We start from the raw sequence: 11,766 nt of genomic DNA, 5'->3' as shown, positions 1-11,766 counted from the left end.
TTATTACATATATGAATGGAGAGTAAGTAAAATTCGGACGTCTCATGTCAACTATCAGCTCTTATAACAAGTTATAATTTATTACTGATTAAACTTAATGTTCCATAATCATAGTAATAAATTACTGTGGCATGATAGTTAAACTAAATATACCATTTACAAAATTTTAGAGCAAGGTCATAAAAGTAATTTTTGGTTAGTTACTCATTTGCACAATTTTCTAAATGAATTGGTAAATCATTAACATGTTTTCTCGTCCTAAATAGAACTCGAACAAATTGTATACATATAGCGTACATGTACAGTTTTTCACCCTTATAAGTTGACGTCAGTTTGGAGGCTAATGGATAGGTCATATATATGCGTTTATTTTTTTAATTAGAACGAAATTAGAATTTTTTTTTTTTTAAGTACGTAAATATTTTATTAACCAAGTTAAGCTTTTACAAATTAATAACGAGATGAAAAAAAACAAGTAACTAGGAATCCAATTACTTGCCCAAAGCGTTAAAAAGGAAAAGAATAAAAGAAGTACACAAGATATTAATTCAACTTAGAATCTTAGATAGGTAACTAGCATATACATTTTGGGATGCAACAACTAGCTCTACAATATACTTCTTCTCAAATGACCAGTTTGATGAGTGCATGCAGTGACAGTTTTTGATTTATTTTGGAAGATTATATTCTTCTCCATTATTATCTCTTGCCATACATGGTAATATAGTAGTCATCATCTTTAATCTTGCCTTGTGCAGAAATATTGACACCCTAAGTTGTTACATACTGATAACTTTGACCACTCTACGTACTTTGGAGCACACCAATTATAATTTTTGATATACATACCTTTTTTATTGCATGTCCATCAAGTCTGAAATGGTAAAAACTAGCATCTTTTAAACATTTTCTAGCCTTGAAGGTCTTTTGTATTGTCCAAGATGCACTCTTAAGTCTTAAGCATAATGACACACTAAACCATACATCCTTTATTATACAATTTACAGACTGCCCATAATTTATCCTTCTTTTGACAGAGATCCTATAAAAATTTACAGACCGTTACGTTGCTTTGTTTTACAAATTAGTCATTGATCATGCTATGGTCCCATTTATATAATTGTTTGATTTCTACGAAGAAAATATATTTATTTTTCACCACTTATTGGTTAAAGTCAATTTAAATTTCAAGAATATAAAATCGTTCTGTTCGCATCCGCTTAATTAACAGTTAACAAATATACACATGCATGTAAGGTGATTGAGCAGAATATTTAACATGTAAATATTGGAATGTAATTGACACTTGATTCTACAAACATATCGTAATTTTAACAATTAAACTATCCTATTCATTCACAAACAAAAAAACAAAAATAGAGAAAAAGTTAAGGACCTATTTGGTTATGAGATTTTTTATTTTTATTTTTTTTTGCAGGGGGCGGTGTTTTGGGGTGAGTTATTTTATTCATGAATTTTGAACACAACTTGAAGATACATTTGAAATTTGGAAAACACATAAAACCTCGTTTTCAATTTTTAAATTTTACTTTTTTCGCTATCATTATATTTTTCTTTTTCAAAATTTGCCCTATTTTTTTTATATATATAAAGTTAACCACATTTACATTATATTTCATGTTTTTTTTAGACAAAATCATTCGAACAACCAATATTATTTGTACAACCAAACATAATTTCAACTTCAAAAATTTCAATTCAAGTGAAAAAATATTTGTTATAGTACGTAATAGCTAGTATATGAAATCTAATCTGTAATATTATGTGACAATCTATTTTGAGATATTACTTTTTTAGAGTAAATTTGATTGTATGTTCTAGATAAATTAGTAGATTGAATAATTTTGTTAGTTTTTAGAAATTAAGGGTATAAACTATATTTGGAAAAAATGCATTCACATTGTAAATATTACTTTACAAAAAATAAGATCACACGATGCTACCTCGACTTTAAGAATTTTAAATGAAACAAATATTTTTTATTTTCATGAACAAACGCGAACAAGGTGGTTCAACGATAGGCCTAGTAAAGCGTTTGCTTTAGGCCTCCAAAATTTTGAGACCCAAAAAATTTAATATGAATTTTATGATTTGAATTTTAGTTAAAATAATATTAAAGATTGTAAAGTATAAAATAAAGTTTGCACAATAATATTCAAGCTAACGCACAAACAAATAACTAATATCTTATTAATTAAAATTAGTCCTTACTTTTATAAATAATAATATTATTATGTGAAGTTAAATGTTTAATGTATTCTAAGAACTACACTATGAAAAGTAGTACATAATAATAATAAAAAAAACTCTAAGTTATTAATAATATTTTAATTATGTAAATATATTTAAGACCTCATGTTAAAATTTAGGTTTATACCATTAATTTTTTACTGAGACGGCCTTGAACACAAACTACTTCACTTTGATTTTTACCGAATTATTAGGAAATCCTACAAAAAATTTTACTTTTTTACTGTTTTATTATAGCCAAGCACACTTTGCAACAAGTGGAATTAAAGACAACTCTTGAACACATGAAAAGTAAGACTTCAATCTATATATTTTGTTTTATTAACTATTAATTTAATGCATTCACATTATCTTTTTCAGACCCTCATAACATAACACTAAATATATTATTTTTATTATAATTATATGCTAGAAAATTTTAATTAATTAGTAGTATAATGCACTAAAAAGCAAGTATTTATTGAAAGAGGTTGGGTAAAACGTATTCCTCGTTTAATTTTATTCCAGCTTTGTTGATTTGTTATATTCTATTTTTTTTTTAATTAAGAGTATATTTTATCAAATTAATACTATTATTTTAGTTATTATTACTTTTGTTTAGTTATTTTATACTAAAGGTAAAAAGAGAAAAATATAACAACATTTTTTAGATTTTATAATTTAAATAATTAATTTAAAATAATTATTTTTAATATAGGGACAAATAAAATAAAATAAAATAAAATGAATACAAATTACTAATTTTATAAAAAATAAAAATAAAATGTCTACCATTTTGCATTTTCCGCCAACACACACAAACACAACTCTTAAAACATGAAACGAAAAGACTTGCAATCTGTATATTTTTTAAAATTGTTTACTAGATTAATTTGATAAAAGATTTTTTGCAATATGTATATTTTTTAATTATTTATTAAATTAATTTGATAGAACATTTTTGAAGATTTGCATTGATACATGAACATCTCAATAAAATTAGTGGTCTAAAATTAAATTTTAATAAAAAAACATAAATATATATACGCATTATATTCATACAAAAATAATACTGTAATAATTTAGAGTTGTCTCCTTTTTTTGTTCTTGCATATTAATTATTTTGGTGTAATATTTTAAAAGACACATAATATTTAACTTCTCATATTAATATAATTATTAATTAACGTAAGGATTAATTCTAGTGAATAAAATGTTAGACATTTATTTGTAATATATTAACTTGAATGTTGTTGTTAAAACCTTATATATTAATACAATGTTTGAATTATTTAATTCAAAATTCTTAAATATTTTTGGTGAAAATTAGTTAGTTTTTTCTTTCTATATTATTTCTTTTTCTTTAGACGCATTTCACAGTCTTCATTATTATTTCAAGTGAGGTTGAAGTTCATAAAATTTACAATCAAAATTTTTGAGGCCTTAAAATTTTTGAGGCTTAAAACAAACGATTTACTAACCTTACCCTTGAGCTACCCCTGTATTCACACCATCTTCCTCGGACCCTACTTATAAAATAATACTTTCACACCATCTTTCTTAAAACTCATTTATAATATAACACTAGATATGTTATTTTTAGTGTAATTATATGCTTGAAAATTTCATTAATTATTTTTATAATACGTAAAAAAGCAAATATTTATTGAAAGGAGGGTAAAAAAATACTTCACCTTTTTTTATTTTTTTACTCGATCCTTATTGACTTAAGATATCCTAAGAAAACTTTAATTAAGAGCATATTTTATCAAATTAATCTCATTTGTATTTTTTTTTTTTTTTGAAACTTTAAATATGCTATTACTACTTTATAGTTATTAAAAACTAATGGTAGAAATTAAAAATACAACAAATTAAAGTTTTTTGACTTTATAAATTAAACAAATAAATTATAATAACTAATTTTGATATAGTAGACAAGTAGAATGAAATTGAGATTAACAAATTTACTACTTTTAGAGAAAGAAACAAAAAATTGAGCATTTTGCATTTACCGCCAATAGAAAAAATTGCCTACACAAGTTGAAGATTGCACACTAATTAGTGAGAGAGAGAGTCCTTTATTTCCACATCACTATATTATTTGCTCCTTCTCCTATATAAACAAGCGTCCATTTTCACTCTTCTTCTGCTAATTCTCTCCTTTCAACTAAATTTTCTCTCAACAAAAAATCATCTCTAAGTTTTCTGAGTTGCTTTTTTCCTTAGTTGGGAACTCTCTCAACAAAGCAACATGGCTATAGAAGATGACCATGGCCTTCATGGACTTGATCATCAAAACTCTGAATTTATGAGCCCACAAATCAACGATGAGGATCCTCTGAAACAAGTCAATCACGAGGATGATCCTCTGAGCAGCCTCCGGCCAAAAAGTACTTCTGGCCGGAGTAGCTCAGATTCGGATGAAGACGGTCGCTCGAAAAGGGCCCGTTCATCACCAGAATCCAATTCAGAGGTTCGTTATTAGCCATTTTACCATGGTTTGCTTATCTGTAAAGTTTTTGAATCTAAGTAGCAATAGCCAATATGCATGGCTGCTTTTTTCTCTTGTTCGTTTTTTTCTTTTTTCTTTTTTTCTGCATGTGGTACTTTTACTATTTTATTTTATCAACACATGTTCTTTTAGCAATTCTTTTTTTTTAGGTCGGCACACCTTAGCCCCTCATTCACTAACTTTGAGCCGGATGTTCGTAGAAAGAACACGACGAGCATAAATACCCTTTTTAACTTTTGTTTCGATGGATTGAATATTTTTTATAAGGAAGCGGAGGAACATGCATGATTTTTTTGGAAAATCTCCAACAAAAGATACATACTGTTCCTTCTTTTCTATCAAATCAAACATAAGCACTACTAAGTACTACCCACATTTGAGAAAATTATACACCACAAACAAGAGCTTTACATAAATTAATGTGCATTTTAATTATGAGAGGGGCGATTTCTTTCTCTCTTATAGTTAAAGAAAAAAACGATTATTTCAGATTTTTATACATAAAAATAAAACTGAAGATTTCTTATAAAAGATCAAAAAACTAAAAAAAAATGTCTAAAAGATTAGAAAATCAATTCTCTCTTAATCTTCTATGTTTCGTTTCTTTTCCTCACCGTTTAGACTGGTTCGATAGAATCTAGAAATTTTTACCCAAAATTTTGTGTTAGTTCTTTGAAATTCATATTAGTTTTTAAAAATAAATTAATTTAAAAAATTTGTTTGACTAAAAATGAAAATGAAATATTTTTTTTTTTCCTGAATAAATGAATTAATTAACTATTTGACTTCTACAGGAGCGAGAACTTCTTGGACTTACGCTGAACAAGACACCATCGTTTGTGAACTTGATAGAAACACAACTTTCGGAAGGGAAGTCAAGCTCCTCCAGCAGTTCTCCATGCCCTCCGCGCAAAGTTGGAAGACCACCCACTCGAAAAAATGCTAATAAGTCTAAGACGGACGATTTTGCTATTTCTTCTGAAAAATTGAAAGCTTCCAATTTTCCTGCGAGAAAGCTCCAAGTTGGTGATTGGGAGGTAAATTGTGTTTCAACCTTTTTATTTAATTAATATTTTTCAAATAATTAGAATTATAATGTTACATTTGTCAAAAAATGTACTAACACATGACAATTAGACATTTCTTTCAAATTTCATACATTGATGTTAGACAAACAAATTAATAGTTACTTTCTTTTAAAAATCTGTAGAATTTATATTAGCTGACCATAACTACGAAAATTACTCATTAAGAAACCAGTGGCCTAAATACATTTTTTTTCCATACATGTAATGTATTATTATTTTATAAAGCATATATAATTCATGTTAAAAAGTTGTTAGTCATGTATTCACAATAAATTACTTTGTATATTATTTTTTTAATAAAAATATTCTCTTATTTGAAGATTTAGATAATTTAATTTAAAGACGTAAAATATATCTAGTTTTAATAAGTATTGAGCCTTTTCTTGAATAAATATTTTCACTTTTTCATTTTCTCTAAGAACTTCAATCTTATCTAAGTGAAAATAAAACTATTATTAAGAATTTTTTTTGACCATGAATCAAACGCGTTTCTAACTTTAATTCATTTGACAGAGAATTTCGAAGCACGAAGGTGATTTAATAGCTAAGTACTATTATGCCAAACGTAAATTAGTTTGGGAAATTCTGGATGGACCTCTTAAGAACAAGATTGAAATTCAATGGTCAGATATCATAGCTATTAGAGCCATCACTCCCAAAGGTGATCATCCAGGAGTTCTTGAGATTGAGGTAAATTCGTAATGTATTTGTTAATTTTTTTTTTCCCCTTATTAAAGAACTTTAAGTCAATAATCTAATTCAAGATTTAATTTATCTTTCTCGCTATATATAATTACAATTTATACAGTTGAATGAACCACCTATCCTCTATCGTGAAACAAATCCTCAACCTAGAAAACACACATTGTGGCAGCAGTCAGCTGATTTCACTGGAGGTCAAGTTGGCATTCACAGGTGAGTAAAATTAAACTAGTTAAGTATGATTCTCTAATAACAAATTTATTGACTAGTAAATATTTTTTTTTTTCCTAACTTGTGTTTTTTTTAGGAGGCATTGTGTAACATTTCCTCCAGGAATACTTGACAAGCACTATGAGAAGTTGCTAGGTTTTGATTCAAGGCTGAATGAACTAAGCAAAAAGCCTTATCCTAGCATTTTATGTCCATATTTTCCATCGTACAATCCTCATGAGGTTTCAGATTTTCCATTTGACAGTGTCTATGGATCACCACTTTTTCCCAAGAAGCTGAATAATCCTTTTTATTTCTCACCTGCTTTACTCCCTAACCGACGACTGCCTAACAAATCAGCAATGGCGGCAATACCTTTACGACAGTTCAGTTCAAGTTTTCCTATATCAGGTATGAATCATAATTGTTTTATGTAACTGTTTGATTTTAACATATTGAGTGTATATGTGGTTCAATCTGGGGTTGTCGATTTAGTCCATAAAAATATAACCTGCCCTAATTCAATAAGAACATGCTCATCTTGACCATGGTTATGAATCAACTTGTTTATTGATTTGACGGATTTAAGTCCCCCTTCCTCCAATTTAGTCCAACTTGTTCACTTGACAATTTTAAATTTACATACGCATTAAAATTGGTGACAATTGTTACGAATGCAGGTGAGAGGAGAAGCAATTTTGCAAATATCAACCAAAGGAGGGCGCTTTGGGGCGGCCAAGGATCAAACAACAGTTTGATGAATGTTACCATGGGAAATCAAACTAATGGAATGTTGCTAGACCAAGGATCAAACAACAGCTTGATGACTGTTGCTTTGGGAAATCAAACTAGTGGAATGTTGCTCGACCAAGGATCAAACAACAGCTTGATGACTGTTGCTTTGGGAAATCAAACTAATGGAATGTTGGGCGGCCAAGGATCAGACAACAGCTTGATGAATGTTGCTTTGGGAAATCAAACTAGTGGAATGTTGCTCGACCAAGGATCAGACAACAGCTTGATGACTGTTGTTATGGAATGTCGTCAAACTATTGAAATGTTGTGCAACCAAGGATCAAGCAACAACTTGATGAATGTTGCTTTGGGAAATCAAACTAGTGGAATGTTGGGCGACCAAGGATCAAACAACAACTTGATGAACGCTGCTATGGAAAATCAAACTATTGGAATGTTGCGCGACCAAGGATCAAACAACAGCTTGATGAATGTTGCTATGGGAAATCAAACTAGTGGAATGTTGCACAGTTCATCAACAACGCCCCAAGCTGATTGGGTGGTTCCAACCCAGGATGATCATCAGCAGAATAACTCGTTGCCAAATAATGAATTTATCTCAGTTCTAGACTTTATGACGAACCATCTGCTGAACGAAAACAATCAAGTGGCATCCAGCTCCAACGAAAATCTGGACTCAATGTACCCATTGCTCGAGCACCAAGGAAATGAAAGCCTTGTTGCTGCAAGTGATATGCATGACTTATACTCCGGTTATCAGACGGTGAGCAACTATGCAGAGAATGTTGTACCAGACTATGGAATGACTTACGCTGAGCCATTGACTTGGATGTATCCTGAAGAAACAAGTGAAATTCTAGGGCTGGGACAAACCATGGAGAGTTTATTAGCTGATCCTTATTATCAAACTCTCGATGCCAATCAAGGTGTATGATCCCTTTATGAGAAAATAGAAACTAGGGTTCAGGTAGAGTAAGCGATGAAGGGAATATCATTTCATGATATCCCTTTTTGCAAGTACATTTTAGTACCTTATTAGAAAATAGAGAACTTTATGTGACCTCTCAAATTAAAGGGGTCTGTGTTGCTAGTCTACCTTCCCTCTTGTAGGGAGGGTTAGATGTTTTTATTTTAGCCTGTTCTTATCTATGCAAGCTAGCAAAGTGATAACTTTGTTTAGAAGTAAATGAAAATAGACTTTTTTCAAGTCAAGATGGAGCTAGCTGTTGAAACCAACAGATTTAAATTTCAGTTAATTACTTTTAAATCATGAATTTATGCCTGATTTATATGCATGTAGGTATTCGCAAATCAGGAAATGTTATTAGTAAACGAACTGAACTCTCATTTTACATCAATAATATTGTATCTAATGATCATAAACAGGTAGTCCTGAAGAAAGACATAAAATATATATACATATACCGAGCCTGATTGTAGTCCCTATGTTTATTTAACTATCATTTGCTTAATTATTGTTCTCTTTTACAACCATAAGATCGCTAATCAGCATTACAATAGAATCAAACAGGCAAAAGAACTAATAACCGGAAGGAAACAAGGTATAACCAACAAGCTTGTTACTGGACAAGTAAATCATTTAGAGGGAATAAAACCAAAAAGAAAAATGCCAATAAAGTACGGTGAATATTTATTTGAAGAACATTTCGCTATTAGTGAATCCAAATCTCCCAAGGCAATCCAGGAGACAGTTTAACCTTTGTATGCATTCTAACCATGGGTTGTGCAGTGATAAGACTACTCCACACTTAACCAGATCGAGGTCTCGGGTTCGAGCCTTGGGTATGGAGAAAATCCTATTCGGAGCGCCACCCCAGAATGGGCCTTGCAGTGTGCAATCCGAATTAGTCGGGTACCAATGAGGGTATTGGACACCGGGTGGGAAACAGGAAAAAAGAAAAAAACCTTTGTATGCATTTTAATCAAACCCATGGAATATAAATAGAACAACACTTGGAGAATAGAGAGGCGAAGGTTTACACCATTGGAGAGGAATATTCAACGTGTCTATCGTCCTGAATCGATTTCTAGCAATCTCCCTACTTTGACTTATGAGTTCTAAATACTTTATTGTTTCTATTGCAAGGAACCTTATGTTGGTTGAATTCTTTGATTTTGTTTCCTATTACTCAAGTTGCTTTAATTCTTTTGTTCAACTATACTGTGTTATTTGTTGTTTGATTGAAGATTTTCAATTGAATGCGTCATTATATCCTTTTTTATTTGGAAAAGATTATAGGATTAGGTAGGAGTTGAACAGCGTACATGGATTGATCATTAGGATTTAAAAGTAGAAGTTATGGATAACTCTAATTTATCGTGATTTATGTGGATGGTTGATTCATTAAGTACTAGGGTAAGTTCGAGAAAACTACTCTAGGATATTATTGTTACTAACTATGGGAGATATTTAAAAGGAAAAATTCGAAATAACTTTGTTTCCTCGTTATCTATATATGTGTAGATGGTTTCATTAAGTACTAGTTCGGGTTTGGCATAATAGTATCCCTTTCAAATTTTCTTTCCTTTCCTGGAGGTTACTCAAATCTAAATTACCTTTTAATGATGTAATATGCAGGTATGGAGATCGAAGGCCACAAGAATGTCTATGCACCTGAAACCATCAAGCATGTTTTCATTGACAGTGAACCAGCACGCTAGTTATGGAAAGCTTTTGGACATCCTATGGGTATCAAATACCAAAGCAAACCAGTAAGAAGTTTCTTAAATGATTGGTGGGAAAACAATGGAAGAAATGCAATTCAGAAAATGATGATCCAGGTGGTGCCAATTGTTATGTTGGCAAATATGGAGGACTAGATGTTCATGCAGATATGGAGCCCAAAAAAAGTTTTATATTAGGGGAATGGAGCAACAAATCTTGTGGTACATGAAGTCTACTATGGATAAAGCCTTTCCAATGCAAAAAATGGATTTACAATGGAACCAATTATGTGAGAATAAGTGAGATGGTTGAGAAATTTAGGCCAAGAACCATTTTTACAGCAATTTCTTGGATCAAGCCTCAACAGGGACAGGTTAAATTTAACACCGATGAAAGTTATTTTGACCACAATGGAAAAGCCGGCATAGGAGGACTAGCACGGGATAGTGTTGGAAGTTTTCTTTTTACTTTTGCTCTACCGATACAGTGCAGGGATCACAATGACACTGAAGCTAGCCATGGCGGCACATTTTGCAGTAAAGTGGCTAAAAGCCAGAGGGTACAAGTCTTGTGTTGTCGAAATGGACTCTCTATTGATTGTAAATATGATGCAAATTAGGGCCTCCCACAATATGAATTTAAGACCCATTGTAGAAGACACCACAAGATTGATTGTTTCAAATGAGATAACATTCTCCCATTGCTACCGAGAAGCAAACATGGTCTCAGATTTCCTTGCAAAGTTGGCAGCAAGCAGTGGAGAATCTGTGCTATACACCGACTTTGGCCAACTACCAGCAGGAGCTAAAGGCGCTTATTTCTTGGATAAATCACAGCTTCCAAATCTTAGGATTAGATATGATAAGGCCAATTTCTTTGTTAGATAAGTGTAGTGTTTTGTAGATAGTGTGAATGTGCAACAGGTTCACTGTTTTGTCACATTCTTTTTGCCCAGATTGTTTTGCGATCTTTGATGTATTTTGAGGGTAAGTCCTAGTCCCCCCTCTTTCATAATTAATATACATCACCAGGTTTCCATACCTGGAAATTTTTTTTTTTAAAAAAAAAAGTACTAGTTCGGAAGAACTACTCCAGGATATTATTGCTACTAATCAGGAGATGCTTAAAAGTAGAAGTTAGGGATAATTCTATTTTCTCGTGATCTATATATGCGAGTGGTTGATTCATTAAGTACGTACTAGGGTTAGTTCAGGAGAAATACTCTAGGATATTATTGCTATTAATCTAACTCTATTTTGTCGTGATCGCTGTGGATGGTTGTTTCATTAAGCACTAGGGTAAGTTTGGGAGAACTACTCTAGGACACTATTCCTATTAATCAGGACATAGTAGTAGTAATTGAAAAACTCACGAGCAAGGAAAACAGATTTGGTGAGATTGTAGAGGAGTACAAATCATCAGTTCAATACAATAATTTGGAAAATTATAAAGTTTAATTTCTCATTTAGTTAGTTAATTAGTTACTCTTTTTAGAAAAATCATATATAATTCTATCTTCATCATAGATTACTTCGTACTGATTGAATCAATTAGAGCTT

General features: G+C 30.9%; 1 protein-coding gene across 1 annotated transcript; it reads left to right on the top strand.

Moving 5' to 3' along the window:
• The first annotated feature begins 4,395 nt into the window (after positions 1 to 4,395).
• On the top strand, positions 4,396 to 8,720 carry LOC107879830. Its single transcript, XM_016726771.2, has 6 exons — positions 4,396 to 4,726; positions 5,560 to 5,802; positions 6,367 to 6,543; positions 6,662 to 6,768; positions 6,863 to 7,176; positions 7,446 to 8,720. The coding sequence occupies exons 1-6, from the start codon at positions 4,505 to 4,507 to the stop codon at positions 8,453 to 8,455; spliced, it is 2,073 nt and encodes a 690-aa protein (XP_016582257.2). The 5' UTR covers positions 4,396 to 4,504; the 3' UTR covers positions 8,456 to 8,720.
• Positions 8,721 to 11,766: the final 3,046 nt, after the last annotated feature.

The sequence above is a fragment of the Capsicum annuum genome, chromosome 8 (genome assembly GCF_002878395.1).
Source record: "Capsicum annuum cultivar UCD-10X-F1 chromosome 8, UCD10Xv1.1, whole genome shotgun sequence".
In the NCBI taxonomy this organism is placed as follows: domain Eukaryota; kingdom Viridiplantae; phylum Streptophyta; class Magnoliopsida; order Solanales; family Solanaceae; genus Capsicum; species Capsicum annuum.
Note: the sequence above shows the minus strand (reverse complement) of the source record. Positions and strands in the feature narration are given on the sequence as shown.

Coding starts and splice junctions, on each gene's coding strand:
- LOC107879830 (XM_016726771.2), top strand. CDS start 4,505: ATGGCTATAGAAGATGACCATGGCCTTCATGGACTTGATCATCAAAAC. Junction 5,803..6,366: donor TCCAAGTTGGTGATTGGGAG/GTAAATTGTGTT, acceptor TTCATTTGACAG/AGAATTTCGAAGCACGAAGG. Junction 6,544..6,661: donor CAGGAGTTCTTGAGATTGAG/GTAAATTCGTAA, acceptor CAATTTATACAG/TTGAATGAACCACCTATCCT.